Source organism: Pelobates fuscus, chromosome 4 (assembly GCF_036172605.1).
Source record: "Pelobates fuscus isolate aPelFus1 chromosome 4, aPelFus1.pri, whole genome shotgun sequence".
NCBI lineage: Eukaryota > Metazoa > Chordata > Amphibia > Anura > Pelobatidae > Pelobates > Pelobates fuscus.
The window spans coordinates 384,851,515-384,870,952 of NC_086320.1; the positions used below are offsets into that span (position 1 = coordinate 384,851,515).

A 19,438-nucleotide genomic window follows, 5' to 3' on the forward strand; every position below is an offset into this window, starting at 1 on the left:
TCAATTTCAAATGTAACGTGCTATATTTGACCCTGTAACTTCCCAAAACACCATAAAACCTGTACATAGGGGGTACGGTTTTACACGTGAGACTTTGCTGAATACAAATATGTGTATTTTATTGCAGTAAAAGCAAACAGTATTATGACATTGACAGTTAAAATGCCACGTAGAACTAAAAAAAAAAAAAAAAAATCTTATTTTCTCCATTTTTTTCATATTAAATTATGTTTCATAGCTAAATATTTGATATTAAATGAAAGCCCTGTTTCCCCTGAATAAAATTATATATAATAAGGGGGGTGCATTTAATATGAAAGAGGTGAATTACGGTTGGACAGACATATAGCGCAAATGCCAGGTTTTGTTCTGTTCACAACGTGTACATTTGGCTCAGTCCTTAAGGGGTTAAACTTACTGGTCTGGTAACATTTGTGTTTACTGCGTCCCCTATGCATTGTGCTTGGTGTGTTCTCACAGTGACTCAGCAGGACTCACAATGTATAAAAACCACTCCTAACAAGGATTTCACAACCGGCTCCTGTGTCAAACACTCAGCTCCTCGACTGAATCTATCCAGACATCAACTAAACAAGTAAGATGGCGGTACCCCTGTGTCAGGCTGGGGGTGGGGGGGGGATTGCTTTTTATATTGCTGTCTAATCTATCTTCCAATTCCCGCAGGTTTTGTCTGGGGTAATGACAGATTTTTGTACTTAGTTTGCAGTACAATACAGCGTACTATAAGGTTCCATTCAATGTTATTAGTTTATTTAAGTGGCAGTCGGTCAGACAATGAAATGCGGTGGGTCCGCGCAGAGCAGGTAGAAGCTGCTGTTTACTAACATAATAACAGGTTTATGAGATGTCACAGATTATCAGATAGAAACCAGTGAAGGACTTTCATCTAACAGGGCTCTGTTACTGTATCGATGGAATATCACTAGTCAAGTATTAACTCTCTATAACGCCTATAAAAATCTATATCAAACCGCATTCTTGATTTGTCTAAGTTTAGGGTACTGCCTCTCTCTGGATCACAGTAATTTTGTTATTCTGCTCACCTTAATGGTAGATATAATAAAAATAATATTAAACAATTTATTTTGTTCCTCTCTGTAATCTTTTTTGTTTATTCCAGCGCAGATTGTGTCTGCTGCTGCCAGCCCCTCCCCAGTTCCTCCTCCTTGGCTGAGATCTGCAAATAGGGAGCATTAGGAGGCTCATGAACATGCGCAGCAAAATGCTGTGCTACGCCAATCAGCCAATCAGCATCTCCTCATAGAGATACATTGAATCAATTAATCTCTATGAGCAAAGTTCAGTATCTCCATGCAGAGGGTGGAGACAGTGAGTGCCACTGGAGGTGTCCCTAGGCTTTAATGTTTACATTAAAATGCCTGCAGGGAGAGGATATAGAACAACTAAGCTGTATACTGTACATCAAGCTGCTTACTATACATTAAGCTGTATACCGTACATTAAGCTGTATATTATACATTAAGCTGTATACCGTACATTAAGCTGTATACTGTACATTAAGCTGTATACCGTACACTAAGCTGTATACTGTACACTAAGCTGTATACTGTACACTAAGCTGTATATTAGTCATTAAGCTGAATACTATACATTAAGCTGTATATTATACATTAAGCTGTATACCGTACATTAAGCTGTATATTATACATTAAGCTCTATACTGTAAATTAAGCTGTAGTTTTTCTGGCGACTATCATGTCCCTTTAATTATCTATGAAAAGAGCTTGCAATGCGTTGCCTGTAAATCTATTTCACTTTTTTTTGCTATTTTCTTGTGCGATGCATTATATTATTATTATTATTTTTATTATTATGTGTAAAACACTACCCTGTGAGTTGTTAATCTCTGCCTGCAGTAACCGTGCTCGTCTGTTAAATAATATTGTGCTTTCTTTCCTCAGTGCCAGGATACGTACTGACCTACTTCCCAGTCAGAGGTAAGTGATTCTTAAAAGACTATAAAACAATCTAACTACAATATTTGCTTCATTAACTATCTATCAACACATCAGTTTTTTAATCACAACATCTATACTAATTGCTGATTGGATAATGTGGATAAGCTGTCAAATGAGTTCATATTTCTGGGTGCACTTTTAAAAGGATTAACATGTTTAAAGATATTGTAATATTTTGATATTTTCTGTTATAATGATATATTTTTTATGTATGATATATTTTTTGATATTTTAATATTTTGAAAGAATAATAATTAGAGAATGAATTAGTACTATCTGTATCTTGTTAGAGACTTGCAGTTTGCCGTTAATGTCTCTGTATTTCTCTCCAATAGGACGGGCTGAGAGTACGCGCCTCCTGCTGGCAGATCAGGGAGCGGCATTGACGGAGGTCGAAGTGCCGATTGCTGATTGGTTCTCAGGAAAGACCGATCTTAAAAAGAATGCTGTGAGGATAATTTATTGATACTTCCTATTCTGCGTTCTGCAATTCATTTCACAAATACTTTCTCTCTTTCTGCTGTACGTACACAGAAACAGTCTCAGATTATAGAAACAGTAATAGGCGAGAGAAAAAAGTCAGATTTATTTTCCTGTCCAGATACTTCTTGCAGATCAGTTGTCCCCTCACCAATAATGCTTAGTAAATAGGCTCCCGAGAGTTGGGGCGAAAATTGTCAAAGCACCCATTAAATCCCTCATTTATTACAGTTATCCCCAAATACAATATACCGGTATCTGGCATACATGAACGTGATCCCTGTGTGCATGGCTTCTGCAGCGGTACAAAATCAGAAAAATATATTCTGTTCATTATTTAAAATGAAAAACAAAAAGTTAGTGAGGGAATAGTTACACCTTGATAGAGGGTTAGTAAATAAACTGCCAGTTATCTCCCTCTGGTTATCAGTTATAAAGAAACTTTCTCTCTTCATATTTATGTTATAGATGAATTCCAGACTTACTCTTTAATCTCGCTGCCTCTCCGCTTCCAGACCCGTTTATTTCCCCTCCGTATAGTAGCAGTCTTTACGCAGGTTTATATTTTTATTTGGATGTCTCCCAGGTCTTCGGTCAGCTGCCTAAGTTCCAGGATGAAGATTTTGTTTTGTATCAGAGTAACGCCATTCTGAGATACCTGGGACACAAACATGGTGAGCACGTGACTATGGACCACTTCTTGTCTTGTACTCCTTGTATGTGGACAGACACTTTGTGTATATGCTTCTAAGAAACTGAGTTATAGTTATACACGTAACAAGTAAAATGGTAGATAAAAAAGATGAATGTGTTTCAGATTAGCCGTCACCCCCTAATGCAGTGTGTTATCACCAATTTTAGCACCAGTTCCCCATGTTTTTGCTTTGTTTTGGCTTCCAAACAAAAACTAATGTAACACGTGTATACCTGAGGTTGGGAGGGAAGGGGCTAATATCTTACCAGTATGAAATCAGTCATTTGTAACTTTCAAACTGTTGACCCAATTTAGTAATTTTATGGATATTTTAGTCTTTGGTCAAAAAGCTCAAGTTTCTTACAGTGAGACGCTGATTGATGGCCTTGTCCTGTGATTATGGGAACGCCGTTGTCAGTTTGTCAGTTTGTTTGTTTCTTTGTCTGTCTGTCTGTCGTTTTATATCTGCACCCTTTTTTATAAAGGTTCCAGAAGGTTCCCTGTTGTTCTGTCCTGTCTCTCTCACACTAACCGGAATATATGTTAATTGTCATTCAGGACTTGCTGGCAGCAATGATAAGGATACTGCTCGGATTGACATGGTGAATGAAGGAGTGGAAGATCTGAGACAGAAATTCGGCAAGCTGGTATTCTTTGAATTTGTAAGTGAAGTAATATTAACAGTTTTATATTATTCTCATCCTGTATGACACGAATTCTGTCTCCAGACGGCTTCCAGGAATTGAGTGCGGAAGGGCAGTAAATGTGCAAGTGTGGGAAACGGAGTTCTGTGCCCAACATTCATTCATTGACTGAGTGTGCTCTAAGTATCTGCATGTGGTCCAGCCTCCATCAGACACCGGCAGCCAGGGGGACCAGCTATGAGGACAAACCCATTAGAGGGGCACAGTGCCAGAGCACTCCTAACACCAGAACCACTACAGTGGGCTGAATTATAACCCTCTAAAATAAACCAAAACAAAACTGAAAATCCACTGGTTTATAAATATCTAGGAGACTTGGGCATGGAGGTAAAATGTGGCTCAGCCGAACCATTTTATCCAAAATCAAATTTTGTTTTCTGAAAACCTGAGTTTTAACTAAATTATGTTTCAGCTCAGCAGAATTTTAGAACCGAGATTCCGATTCTGAAACCGAATGAGAAGAACAAAAAAGGGCACGAAAAAGGACCAATCAATGTGCTCTAAATATATGCATCATATAATAATATACACTGATAGGAGCATTTCCCACCATTTGGTTCTCAGATCAAGTGAGAACACGTAATGAATAAAGTTAAAATGAGGAGGAGCAGCAATAAAACTCGGAATGCATGTATTTATATATTTCTTCAATTCTTAATCTGTAAATAGAGATTATATTACTGCTCAACTATTCTGCCTCTATTCCTCACTTCTAGCTTGATTGAATAAAATCAACATTTAGTCACGGCCCTTTAGCCATCAGTCATTTCCAGAAATGACTGGTAATTCTGCCACGGACAGAATTCAGAATTGCCCAACCTGGGAATGGGTGCCACCTAAAAATCAGGACATAGTTGTATTGATGACCTCACCATTCATGCAGAGTGGATTGTAAAACATCTGTCCACCTGATCTGCCCACTGACAGAATGGTCGTATACAGATCTGGATTATCCAGTAATTGACCTTTGACAGTCTCATAGGGCCAGTATCATTGGGTCCATGTCGACACCTGGAGCTCCAGCTCTGTCAATGCAGACAGACGGCCACTAGGGGTATGTTAACCGTACAGTGTAAACATTGACATATTTACAAAGCTGATGATTTGCTGCTTTAGATTATATGGTTAAAACCACAGGACCACTGAGAGGACGTGGTCTGGGTGCCATTAGTGGTCTTTTAATAAAGAGATAATGATTATTTCTCATTGCTAAACGTAATTAGACTGATACTATTTCCATGTACGATTTATTTCAGCTTGGTCCTATCTTTAAAGATCTTTATTTTGCTTTTATTTTTTGTGGGAGCACGTCAGTCCGTTCCACCAGTATTTTTCTCTCTCTTTGGCAATTTTATCTTTGACATATTACGATGCTAATGGTTTAATCAGATGATTTAAAACATTTTATTTTTATTTTTTTCCAGGAAACAGGAAAAGAGAATTATATCAAGAATTTGCCCAACCAACTGGCTCCTTTTGAGAAAATTCTCTCTCAAAATAGCAATGGAACCAAATTTGTAGTAGGCAATAAGGTAAACAGAACCGGTTGTTATCTACTGCTTACACCATTTACACACAGAACGCTGATTAACTTGATATTAAAGCTATTTTTTCTTCGTCCCACAGATCTCATATGCTGATTACAATCTCCTGGACATCCTACATTGCCACCTCGACCTCTCCCCAACGTGTCTGACCGCATTCCCCCTGCTTGCTGCCTACACGGAACGCCTTGCAGCCCGTCCACAACTCAGCACGTACCTGAAATCCGAGAAACGTAACAAACGCCCAATCACTCCCAAACATAAACAATAAACTAAATGTTTCATTTAAATACCTGTCTATATACCTCTGTAGCAACAACATCCTTTTACCATAAACACCAGGAAATGGCTCATTATTTTGTCAACTGAATAAACTTTTTTTTGTTTTTTTAAATATGTCTCATTGGCTTAACTTTTGCGACTATTTATATGTATTTATTATTCCTAGTGGTGTCTGTTTATAAAATATTGTTGTAAGTTAATGTAGGACTGTCACTTGTAGGAATGTTGTGTTCTTTGCTGAGAGAGCATGGTGGCCCCTGAAGTAGGAAAGGGTTTGGAGATATCTACCTGTTGCGGACCGTTTTGCCCACAAGAGGATAAAAACCGTTTAGGCGATAATCCCCTTCCAGATAGACCAGCAGCTACTGCAATCACCAACCTCCCGAACTGCAAACTGCACAAAGTCACCAACTCCCGAACCAGAGACACACGAACCCTGGAAGCAGCCGAACAGGAAAAGCCCTATGAACAGCTTACACTCCTGGCAATCGGCATACAGCTTTATTAACACATCGAATAACATGAGGTCATTGCCAACAACTAACACACACATTACTAAATAATTTAAAAACACACAAAACCAGGTGTGTAAGTGGCTGACCCCTAAAACACCAAGTGCAAATAGTGCAGCACTATGTAATGGATAAAGTATAGCATAAACTGACCCTTCAATAGTCACGGTGGGTTAAGTCATACATAGAAAGAAAAACAGAAATATATAGTGTAAATCCACAATAGGTGGAATATATTGGTGAGGGTGAGTGGAAATAAACTCACACGGTAAAACTCCTTTTAAATATAGGCTCTAAACTTTGAAGCTGGTATACCTTAGGGTGACATACAACCCCTCTTGTTCTTCTGAATATGCAGGTATAGTTGTCTCCGTATGGCATGTAAAACAGGGAGATATAATCTGTTTTTTAATACAGTTTTTTAACCAATCCTTTTAACCCCTTAAGGACCAAACTTCTGGAATAAAAGGGAATCATGACATGTCACACATGTCATGTGTCCTTAAGGGGTTAATTAAATTCTGGTATTTTCACTTAGGTTTAATAATATTTATAAACATTAATATTTTATTCAGAAGCGATTGTAGGTGCTCTTTATCATATTTAATTGTATTACCTCTTATCAATTATATACCTCTGTGTCACATTTGCACTAGTAGAGAGATTTGTTATTGTCTCTGTATATATATTAAGATATCTATGTCTGTCATTGATTGATTATATCTATTTTCTTTGTGTGTATTTATGTAAATGGGTTTAAAAATTACCTATACCGGGGACGGAACATATCAGCACTGAGCATTATGGGCGCTGTAGTTCCGAATGAAACCTGGATGTGATGTATCGCAAGTATCTAAAATCTCATGGCGCCAAAATCAGCAATGCAAGATAGGTGATTGTAGAGACTATCAGAGAACAAGAAGTATAATGATTGGAACGTATTATTAAGGGTGGAAACGAAGCACAGGTAAAACGCCGGAACCCGGAATAGGAGGGACAGCTGATTGAAAAAGCCTATTAAGTAGGAGAAACGCGTCTCAGGGGTCGGAGGATCCAAGGATATAATTATTGTATTTATATTTTTGTTTATTTTTCAAATAGTTTAAAATTTTCCATATTATTATTTTTTTTAAAATTCTTTATTTTTCTTGTGCATGGAAATACGGATAACATTTTTCTTGCGATGCCACAACAGCATTGGCAAGTTGATTAGGAACATTGGGTTTGACATGGCATGCGATTGACAGCACATTTTTAAATTATAATAACAGGCTAGGTCCGAAAAGGTAATGCAGAATAGAAGATACGTGTTAACTAGAGGTTCTGATATTGCCAACATTGTCATGCTTAGGGTTAATTATTCTCAGAGGCAGCAACATCTGTTAACCTTGCTTTAAATCTCTAATTTATGAGAGCTTAAACATCAGAGTGAACATGAAAGTACATGAAACAAGTGAGTACAGGTAATGCTTAACGCTGCTGGGTTTGCTGTTAGGTGGCTAGAGTCATATCGTTAATTACATCAGGCTTCTATTCTCTCCTATACATGAGAAAGTATATATAGTTTTGTACTTTCAGGTGAGGTTACACGTGCAGGGCCGCCACCAGAAATTTTGGGGCCCCTAACTCAGCTCAGGGTCTGGGCCCCCTGGGGCCCGCCTCCAAATACCGCTCACTGGGTCCACACACAGACACAAACGCACACACTGATACATACTAACAGACACACATACTGAAACAGACATACACGCATACAGGCATACATACTGACACATACACACAGGCATACATAGTGACAGACAGACACACATACATACAGACACCGACATACAGACATACATACACAAACACACACACACACATTCATATATACAGACACTGACATCCATACACACATACATTCATAATGGCATACAGACATACAGACATACATGCATATATACAGACATACTGACATACTGACATACAGACATACTGACAGACATACATGCATACAGACATCCATACACACATACACACAGACCTACGTTCATAATAATATGCAGACATACATTCATACTGACATACAGACATACATATATAATGACATACAGACATACATATACACATACATAGACATACATACAGACATACATGCATACAGACATACATGTATGCATACAGACATACACAAACATACATAGACAGACATACATACGTAGACATGCATGCATGCAGTCAGACAGACATAGACATACACACAGACATGCATCCAGACATACATACATACAGACAGACATACATACATAGACATACACACAGACATACATACATACACACATAGACATACGGACAGACATACATGCATGCAGACAGACAGACATACATACACATACATGCATCCAGACACACAGACATACACGCATACATACAGACAGACATAGACATACAGACAGACATGCATGCATCCAGACAGACATACATACATAGACATACATGCATACAGACATACACATACAGACAGACAGACATACATTCAGACAGACATACATACATACACAGACATGCATACAGACACACATACATGCATACAGACACACAGACATGCATACAGACACAGACATGCATACAGACAGACAGACATACACAAACATGCATACAGACACACAGATAGACAGACAGACATACACATACATACACATACATGCATACAGACATACAGACAGACACACATACACATACATGCATACAGACACACATACAGACACACACACATACATACACATACATGCATACATACAGACAGACACAGACAGACATACACATACATGCATACAGACAGACATACATACACACAGACAGACACAGACATACATACATACATACATGCACACACACAGCTCATTTTCCAGCCACCCTCCTGTCTCTTACCTTTTCTTTGCAGGAGGGTGGCTGGGGATGATGGGAGTCGGCGCTGCTCCCTCTTCATTGCCGGGCTCTCCCTCTTTACGGCTGGGCGGGCGGGCGCGCTCCTCCCGCGCGGAGTGAGCTGGGGGAAAGTGAGCACTTCCTCCCAGCAGCACTTGCGGCTGCTTTTTTTTTTTTTTTTTTTTAAAGGGGCCCGGTCGCGCTATACAACGGCCACAGCGCTGACCGGGCCCCTGAAGGAGGGGGCTCATCGGGTGGCCCTAAGTGTGTGGGCCACCCGATGGGCCCCACATGTGGGGCCCGGGCCGCCGGGCCCCCCAGGGCCGCCGGGCCCATGACAACTGTTATGGTTGTCATGCCCTGATGGCGGCCCTGTACACGTGTATAAACCAACAGCCTTAATTTTTAAATAGGTTAAGATTTAGGTTGCCCCAGTAGATTTATATGATCTCTATTTGTGACATGAAAATCACAGGCTATGCGACAACAGTAGTGTGTCATGAGCATTTTTTTTTTTTTTTTTTTTTTTAATTCTTTATTTTTGCTGCGCAGGTGGGTACAAGGAATCAACAAACGCCACAACAGCGTATTGCAAGACATACATTGGCATAACAGTGGCATAAGAGACTGCACATTTTTATAATTATAACAAGCTTGGTTAGAACAGTTGTGTCGTTAGCGTGAAGGTAAATAAAATGTAGCAAGATAACTGTCGTTCAACAGGGCTAAAACGTCAATGGTGTTAGGTATACATGAGAAATACAAAATAGTTAGCTGTATTTTGACGTTCAAACTTAGATTAGGTTCATTATCAATATTAGATTACTGTAAGCTCAATTAAGGTTATAAACCAGGGGGCAGCAGAACGTCAGGCATATTTGTATGCCCAGATAGCTTAGTTAGAATATGCAGAGAGCTTAGAACACCTACCACATCACATTGCAAACTTTTACAATTGCACACCTCTTTATAAAAAAATAAAATAAAAATGCCATAAACCAGGGTTAGTAACATCTACTATATAATCGATTTGGGTGACCCTGTGTATGCCATATTTGGTGGGGTAGTATGAGCTGTATTAAGGGTGCTAGGTGGTCGGTTGATCATGTATAGTGTCATTTCAGTCCGCCATCTTGTTGTGTGTGTCCCCTTTTACCCTATACCAGAGGTCGGCAGGCCTTCGGCATAGGTCTGCAAGCAGTCCGAGGCTTCCTGTGAGGGGGCTATCTCCTGTGTTGCTGCTGTGTGGTTTCGGCTGTGAGCAGTCGCTTGGGCTGGGTGTCCAGCTTGGCCGTGTGCGGTGAGGTTTCGCTGGGGCTGGGTAGTAGTTTGTTCCGGGGCTTTCACCGGCAAGTGTGGGCGCTTGAGAGGGGGAGCGTTGGTGCCTGGGGGGCGATCCGTCATCTCTCGTTGCTTTGTTCTCTGCCTTCGTCCCCTTCTGACGGTTTCCCTGGGGGCTCGTTGTGGGCATTTACTCAGTAGCCGCCGGGTAGCTGGTCGGACCCATGCTGCTATTGCTTGGACCGCTTGTTGAAAAGGCCGAACCTTACGATGGAGTTGTGACCATAAGTAGCAGCAGAGCTGGTCAAAGAACTCCTGGGTGTGTCTAGGTGGAGTGGCAAGGGCTTTGTTGGTACCTCGGTTCGCCATTTTTCTCCCTTTTGCTGAGTGTCTGTCTTTGCTGTAACGGGGCTGTATCAGGCCACGTGTAGTAAAGCTGGGCTCGTCTGCCATCTTGGGCGCCGCCGTTTCCCTCCTGCTTGAAAGTTTAGTGGCTTCTGCCGATATGTCTCGGCTTGTTGTTGCTCGTGCTGGTGGGGACCGGGATATCCCCCACCGGTCCAGAGGGGGGGGGGAAGCGGTGTGTGGGTGTCCCCTCCTCTGCCTGAGACCCGGGAGAGCGGCCGTCTCTCCACGGCTCCCACCTGTGCAGGCCGCGGGTTGAGAGGTGGGTTTTTCCGCGGAGGAGAGACCCGAATCGGGTATCTCCAGGCTCAGCATTCCCTCCTGCATATGAGGGTGTTTGGTGTCATGAGCATTTAAGGCTGGACATTCGAGTGACATATTTGAGTATTCGTTTGCTCATAGTATAATATGTAAGTTGCATATTGAAAATCATAAAGTAAACAAGCTTTTGGCGCTTGGTAAAAAGAGGAACATAAAATATAAATGCAGCGTCAACTATGGAGATTGTGCTTCAACGCTAAAAATTACCACCCCATGTGAGTCCTGTGTGATCCAGGCGAGAAAACATGTGCACCTCTAAGAAACAGCCCGAGCATTTATGTTTAGCCTGTGAAGCATCCCCCCCCAGGCGAGTCCCATGTCAGCCAGGCGAGGGTGTTTGCCTGTCAGGAGACCAGCCTTTGTGCAGCATGACTGTTGGTGCATGAAGCTCGGCAGACACTGCATTGGGCACAGTCCCTTTATGTGTGGAACGGTCCGACGCTTGTCTCAGACTGGGTAAGGTTCCAGGAATCATGGTTACCATTAGTGGTCAGGCTGTGTGTTTCTGCTCCTTCACTGTGTGCAGCGTGGTTTGGTAGGTAAGTTGTCATATCGTGCTAGTTCTTCCCTAGGTCTGCTCTGTGGCTCATTTTCCTTTGCTGCCGGTTCCTGCTCTGTCTGGGTCATTAGGCTGTTCATGGGCCCACCGGAGAGGTGGGTGCTCCCCGCTGTCGTCAGGGTCGCCTGCCACGAAGTCTCCGCCATTTTAGAAGTGGCTTGTGCGCTGGGCCTTCTCTGACACCTCTCCGAGCGCTAGCGTTATGGTGATCCGATGGGTATCAGGGTGGGGACCGGGATCACCCCCGCCGGCCCAGAGGGGGGGTAAACGTGGCCGGACCCGCCTAGCCCCGGGTGTCTGCTTTACCGCTGGTGGGCAGGATAGCTGGGCAGCGGCCGTCCACCCCGCTCACCGCCCGAGCGGTCCGCATCGTGAGACTTGGATCGCTCCTCCAAGGGACTAAAACCTCTCGGCAAGCCTCTCCTCAGGACCAGGGTGGCCTCTCACTTCGGGGTTCAGCAGCCAGGCGTCAGGTAAGCTTAAAGATGTTGTTTTGAGGCTAAAATCGGAGGCTTTTGCAGGAGCTACTCCATTTTGCGTCCGTGCAGTCCGGCGGTCCGGCCCCGCCCCCCTTTCCATATTATTTTTAATTGTATTCGACCAAGTAAAGAGCCCTGTGTGCACTTTACAACTGGATCCAGACTCCTCATACCGGGTACCACAGGGGAAGTGTCACCCACAAAAGACACTAAAGTGATTCAACTTAGAGTCAGTTTGAAGCGCTCCTTATCAGGTGAGTGTTCCTATATGTGTGTTTCATTTCATTATTATCCTTTAACACACTGCACTTAGGAGACCACTGGCGGATCCAGGGGGGGCAACGGGGCAATTGCCCCCTCCGAGGCTCTCCCCTGCCGGCTAATGCAGAGATCTCCCTCCCCGGTCCGCAGGCACCATGCTGGCAGCCGGCAGGGGAGGGAGAGAGGATCCGAGAGCTCAGCTTGCACGGCAACGCTCAGGATGTAGCAAGAGGAACTCTAGCCCTGAAACTATGGGCTAGCGTTCACTCTCACCACCACTGCAACCACCAGGGATTCCCCACAGACCACCAAGATCAAGAAATATCCCCCGCTCCTCAGTAAAGGTAAGAAGGGAGGGGGGAACATAAATGTATTTTAAAAAAATAAATACAATTATAGAAAAGCCCCCCTACCATCCTCACCACACATTCACACACTGCCCCCCTACACACATTGTCCCCCATACACACACATACACTGCCCCCACATACACACGTACACTGCCCCCACATACACACGTACACTGCCCCATACACACTTCCCCCACATACACACACTTCCCCCACATACACACACTTCCCCCACATATACACACACTGCCTCCACATACATACACTGCCACCCCATACACATTCACACACTGCTCCCCCCCACACATTGCCCCACATACACTGCCCCACACACACATACACTGCCCACCCATACACACACTGCCCCAAATACACACATTGTCCCACACACACACATACTCAGACCCCCATACACACATTGCCCCCCACACACATACACAGCCCCCCATATACACATTGCCCCACACACACAGTGCCCTATACACCCTACACATTCACACACTACACACCCCAAAAACACACACTGAACCTTTCACACACACTGCACCCCTCACACATTGCACCACTCACACACCACTGCTCCTATGCCCTATTACAGCCCTATATCCCAGCAGACCCAAGGTAAGTTGTCAAACTGTTCTTAACCCCTTAAGGACCAAACTTCTGGAATAAAAGGGAATCATGACATGTCACACATGTCATGTGTCCTTAAGGGGTTAAACGGTTTGACTACTTACTATGGGAGGGGGTCCTGGCACTCCTGGCACCATAACCACTACACAGAGCTGTAGTGGTTATTGTGCATGGATTATTTATTGAAATAATATACAAGTGCTCCTCCCGAGATCAGGCTCTGGATCCGCCATTGTACCTAACTGCTAATAGTGGTCATGGCAGCGGTAGTTGTGGTGATGGTATCACTGACAGTGTATGAGCGTTCTACCTTACTGCTAATAATGTTGGCGGCAGCGGTGGTGATGGTAACACTGACAGTGTATGAGCGTTTTTCCTTACTGCTAATAATGTTGGCGGCAGCGGTGGTGATGGTATCACTGACAGTGTATGAGCGTTATACCTTACTGCTAATAATGTTGGCGGCAGCGGTGGTGATGGTAACACTGACAGTGTATGAGCATTCTACCTTACAGCTAATAGTGGTGGCGGCAGCGGTGGTGATGGTAACACTGACAGTGTATGAGCGTTCTACCTTACTGCTAATAGTGGTGGCAGCGGTGGTGATGGTAACACTGACAGAGAATGGGCGTTCTACCTTACTTCTAATAGTGGTGGCGGCAGCGGTGGTGATGGTAACACTGACAGTGTATGAGCGTTCTACCTTACTGCTAATAATGTTGGCGGCAGCGGTGGTGATGGTATCACTGACAGTGTATGAGCGTTCTACCTTACTGCTAATAATGTTGGCGGCAGCGGTGGTGATGGTAACACTGACAGTGTATGAGCGTTCTACCTTACTGCTAATAGTGGTGGCAGCGGTGGTGATGGTAACACTGACAGTGTATGAGCATTCTACCTTACTGCTAATAGTGGTGGCGGCAGCGGTGGTGATGGTATCACTGACAGTGTATGAGCGTTCTACCTTACTGCTAATAGTGTTGGCGGCAGCGGTGGTGATGGTAACACTGACAGTGTATGAGCGTTCTACCTTACTGCTAATAGTGTTGGCGGCAGCGGTGGTGATGGTATCACTGACAGTGTATGAGCGTTCTACCTTACTGCTAATAGTGTTGGCGGCAGCGGTGGTGATGGTAACACTGACAGAGAATGAGCGTTCTATCTTACTGCTAATAATGTTGGCGGCAGCGGTGGTGATGGTAACACTGACAGTGTATGAGCGTTCTACCTTACTGCTAATAATGTTGGCGGCAGCGGTGGTGATGGTAACACTGACAGAGAATGGGCGTTGTACCTTACTGCTAATAGTGTTGGCGGCAGCGGTGGTGATGGTAACACTGACAGAGAATGGGCGTTCTATCTTACTGCTAATAAAATTATCATTTTCAGAGAGGGGTGTAAGAGTGCCGGTTTAATTCTCTGCCTGCAATATTCGCTCGTACGATTTATCCAGGATTTTGTGGTCGGCCCACCTAATGGCTGCTTGCAGCTATATTAATCATATCATTATTTGTTATAATTATTATTATATAACAGAGATACGAATTGCAGTCTAACACAGCGCAATCTGACCACGCCAATCTGCACAGTGCAAGGGCTGCTGGGAGATGTAGTTCCAGCACTGACCAGGAAGCAGTGAATCATGTGACATGACTGCTGTCTAGATGACTGTACCACCCACCTGATGCCCCCCTTTCCCAATGACACACAGAGACCGTATTAAGTTGGGTAAGGGCATCGGCCACAGCTTTATTTAATTTTTCCATGCCAGCAACATAAAATACTGTCAGCTGTTGGGGTGATTGCCCAACAGACAGGTCTATCCCCACAAACCATGAGTCCATGAGCAGCCTGCCTCCGCCATCAGCTCCCAACAGACTGCGACTCCCCAAGCCTCCTCGGCAACTCCATCACTTCTGCCTGCGCTGGCCAGGACTCCCGCCACCGCGATGACGACTTCCCCTCACGCCTCCTGCCGTCATCGCGCCCCCCGCTGACAGCGCAGCCTCAATCCCACTCTGCAAACCCGTGTTAAGGATGTCCAACCCTATCGAGAATGGGCGTTCTATCTTACAGCTAATAATGTTGGCGGCAGCGGTGGTGATGGTAACACTGACAGTGTATGAGCGTTCTACCTTACTGCTAATAATGTTGGTGGCAGCGGTGGTGGTGGTAACACTGACAGTGTATGAGCGTTCTACCTTACTGCTAATAATGTTGGCGGCAGCGGTGGTGATGGTAACACTGACAGTGTATGAGCGTTCTACCTTACTGCTAATAGTGGTGGTGGCAGCGGTGGTGATGGTAACACTGACAGTGTATGAGCGTTCTACCTTACTGCTAATAGTGGTGGCAGCAGCGGTGGTGGTGATGGTAACACTGACAGAGAATGGGCGTTGTACCTTACTGCTAATAATGTTGGCGGCAGCGGTGGTGATGGTAACACTGACAGTGTATGAGCGTTCTACCTTACTGCTAATAGTGGTGGTGGCAGCGGTGGTGATGGTAACACTGACAGTGTATGAGCGTTCTACCTTACTGCTAATAGTGGTGGCAGCAGCGGTGGTGGTGATGGTAACACTGACAGAGAATGGGCGTTGTACCTTACTGCTAATAGTGGTGGCGGCAGCGGTGGTGGTGATGGTAACACTGACAGAGAATGGGCGTTCTACCTTACTTCTAATAGTGGTGGCGGCAGCGGTGGTGATGGTAACACTGACAGTGTATGAGCGTTCTACCTTACTGCTAATAGTGGTGGCGGCAGCGGTGGTGATGGTAACACTGACAGTGTTTGAGCGTTCTACCTTACTGCTAATAGTGGTGGCAGCGGTGGTGATGGTAACACTGACAGTGTATGAGCGTTCTACCTTACTGCTAATAGTGGTGGCGGCAGCGGTGGTGATGGTAACACTGACAGTGTATGAGCGTTCTACCTTACTGCTAATAATGTTGGCGGCAGTGGTGGTGATGGTAACACTGACAGTGTATGAGCGTTCTACCTTACTGCTAATAGTGGTGGCGGCAGCGGTGGTGATGGTAACACTGACAGTGTATGAGCGTTCTACCTTACTGCTAATAGTGGTGGCAGCGGTGGTGATGGTAACACTGACAGTGTATGAGCGTTCTACCTTACTGCTAATAGTGGTGGCAGCAGCGGTGGTGATGGTAACACTGACAGTGTATGAGTGTTCTACCTTACTGCTAATAGTGGTGGCGGCAGCGGTGGTGATGGTAACACTGACAGTGTATGAGCGTTCTACCTTACTGCTAATAATGTTGGCGGCAGTGGTGGTGATGGTAACACTGACAGTGTATGAGCGTTCTACCTTACTGCTAATAGTGGTGGCAGCGGTGGTGATGGTAACACTGACAGTGTATGAGCGTTCTACCTTACTGCTAATAGTGGTGGCAGCGGTGGTGATGGTAACACTGACAGTGTATGAGCGTTCTACCTTACTGCTAATAGTGGTGGCAGCGGTGGTGATGGTAACACTGACAGTGTATGAGCGTTCTACCTTACTGCTAATAGTGGTGGCAGCGGTGGTGATGGTAACACTGACAGTGTATGAGCGTTCTACCTTACCGCTAATAGTGGTGGCAGCAGCGGTGGTGGTGATGGTAACACTGACAGAGAATGGGCGTTCTACCTTACTGCTAATAGTGGTGGTGGCAGCGGTGGTTATGGTAACACTGACAGTGTATGAGCGTTCTACCTTACTGCTAATAGTGGTGGCAGCAGCGGTGGTGATGGTAACACTGACAGTGTATGAGCGTTCTACCTTACTGCTAATAATGTTGGCGGCAGCGGTGGTGATGGTAACACTGACAGAGAATGAGCGTTCTATCTTACTGCTAATAGTAGTGGTGGCAGCGGTGGTGATGGTAACACTGACAGAGAATGGGCGTTCTACCTTACTGCTAATAGTGGTGGCAGCGGTGGTTATGGTAACACTGACAGTGTATGAGCGTTCTACCTTACTGCTAATAGTGGTGGCAGCAGCGGTGGTGGTGATGGTAACACTGACAGTGTATGAGCGTTCTACCTTACTGCTAATAGTGGTGGCAGCGGTGGTGGTGGTAACACTGACAGTGTATGAGCGTTCCACCTTACTGCTAATAGTGGTGGCAGCAGCGGTGGTGATGGTAACACTGACAGTGTATGAGCGTTCTACCTTACTGCTAATAATGTTGGCGGCAGCGGTGGTGATGGTAACACTGACAGAGAATGAGCGTTCTACCTTACTGCTAATAGTGGTGGCAGCGGTGGTGATGGTAACACTGACAGTGTATGAGCGTTCTACCTTACTGCTAATAGTGGTGGCAGCGGTGGTGATGGTAACACTGACAGTGTATGAGCGTTCTACCTTACTGCTAATAGTGGTGGCAGCGGTGGTGATGGTAACACTGACAGTGTATGAGCGTTCTACCTTACTGCTAATAGTGGTGGCAGCAGCGGTGGTGATGGTAACACTGACAGTGTATGAGTGTTCTACCTTACTGCTAATAGTGGTGGTGGCAGCGGTGGTGATGGTAACACTGACAGTGTATGAGCGTTCTACCTTACAGCTAATAGTGGTGGCAGCAGCGGTGGTGGTGATGGTAACACTGACAGAGAATGGGCGTTCTACCTTACTGCTAATAGTGGTGGTGGCAGCGGTGGTTATGGTAACACTGACAGTGTATGAGCGTTCTACCTTACTGCTAATAGTGGTGGCAGCAGCGGTGGTGATGGTAACACTGACAGTGTATGAGCGTTCTACCTTACTGCTAATAGTGGTGGTGGCAGCGGTGGTGATGGTAACACTGACAGTGTATGAGCGTTCTACCTTACTGCTAATAATGTTGGCGGCAGCGGTGGTGATGGTAACACTGACAGAGAATGAGCGTTCTATCTTACTGCTAATAGTAGTGGTGGCAGCGGTGGTGATGGTAACACTGACAGAGAATGGGCGTTCTACCTTACTGCTAATAGTGGTGGCAGCGGTGGTTATGGTAACACTGACAGTGTATGAGCGTTCTACCTTACTGCTAATAGTGGTGGCAGCGGTGGTGGTGGTAACACTGACAGTGTATGAGCGTTCTACCTTACTGCTAATAGTGGTGGCAGCAGCGGTGGTGATGGTAACACTGACAGTGTATGAGCGTTCTACCTTACTGCTAATAATGTTGGCGGCAGCGGTGGTGATGGTAACACTGACAGAGAATGAGCGTTCTATCTTACTGCTAATAGTAGTGGTGGCAGCGGTGGTGATGGTAACACTGACAGTGTATGAGCGTTCTACCTTACTGCTAATAGTGGTGGCAGCGGTGGTTATGGTAACACTGACAGTGTATGAGCGTTCTACCTTACTGCTAATAGTGGTGGCAGCGGTGGTTATGGTAACACTGACAGTGTATGAGCGTTCTACCTTACTGCTAATAATGTTGGCGGCAGCGGTGGTGATGGTAACACTGACAGAGAATGAGCGTTGTACCTTACTGCTAATAATGTTGGCGGCAGCGGTGGTGGTGGTAACACTGACAGTGTATGAGCGTTCTACCTTACTGCTAATAGTGGTGGCAGCAGCGGTGGTGGTGATGGTAACACTGACAGTGTATGAGCGTTCTACCTTACTGCTAATAGTGGTGGCAGCGGTGGTGATGGTAACACTGACAGAGAATGAGCGTTCTACCTTACTGCTAATAATGTTGGCGGCAGCGGTGGTGATGGTAACACTGACAGTGTATGAGCGTTCTACCTTACAGCTAATAGTGGTGGCGGCAGCGGTGGTGATGGTAACACTGACAGAGAATGAGCGTTGTACCTTACTGCTAATAATGTTGGCGGCAGCGGTGGTGATGGTAACACTGACAGAGAATGGGCGTTCTACCTTACTGCTAATAGTGGTGGCAGCGGTGGTGATGGTATCACTGACAGTGTATGAGCATTCTACCTTACAGCTAATAGTGGTGGCGGCAGCGGTGGTGATGGTAACACTGACAGAGAATGGGCGTTCTACCTTACTGCTAATAATGTTGGCGGCAGC

The 19,438-nt window shown here is 44.8% G+C and overlaps 1 protein-coding gene across 1 annotated transcript; it reads left to right on the forward strand.

The window, feature by feature from the left end:
* Positions 1 to 475: 475 nt before the first annotated feature.
* On the forward strand, positions 476 to 5,816 carry LOC134609248 (glutathione S-transferase P 1-like). Its single transcript, XM_063452884.1, has 7 exons — positions 476 to 595; positions 1,944 to 1,979; positions 2,336 to 2,448; positions 3,067 to 3,154; positions 3,733 to 3,836; positions 5,303 to 5,410; positions 5,505 to 5,816. Coding segments are annotated over exons 1-7 (639 nt in total). The 5' UTR covers positions 476 to 594; the 3' UTR covers positions 5,694 to 5,816.
* The last annotated feature ends 13,622 nt before the right edge of the window (positions 5,817 to 19,438 follow it).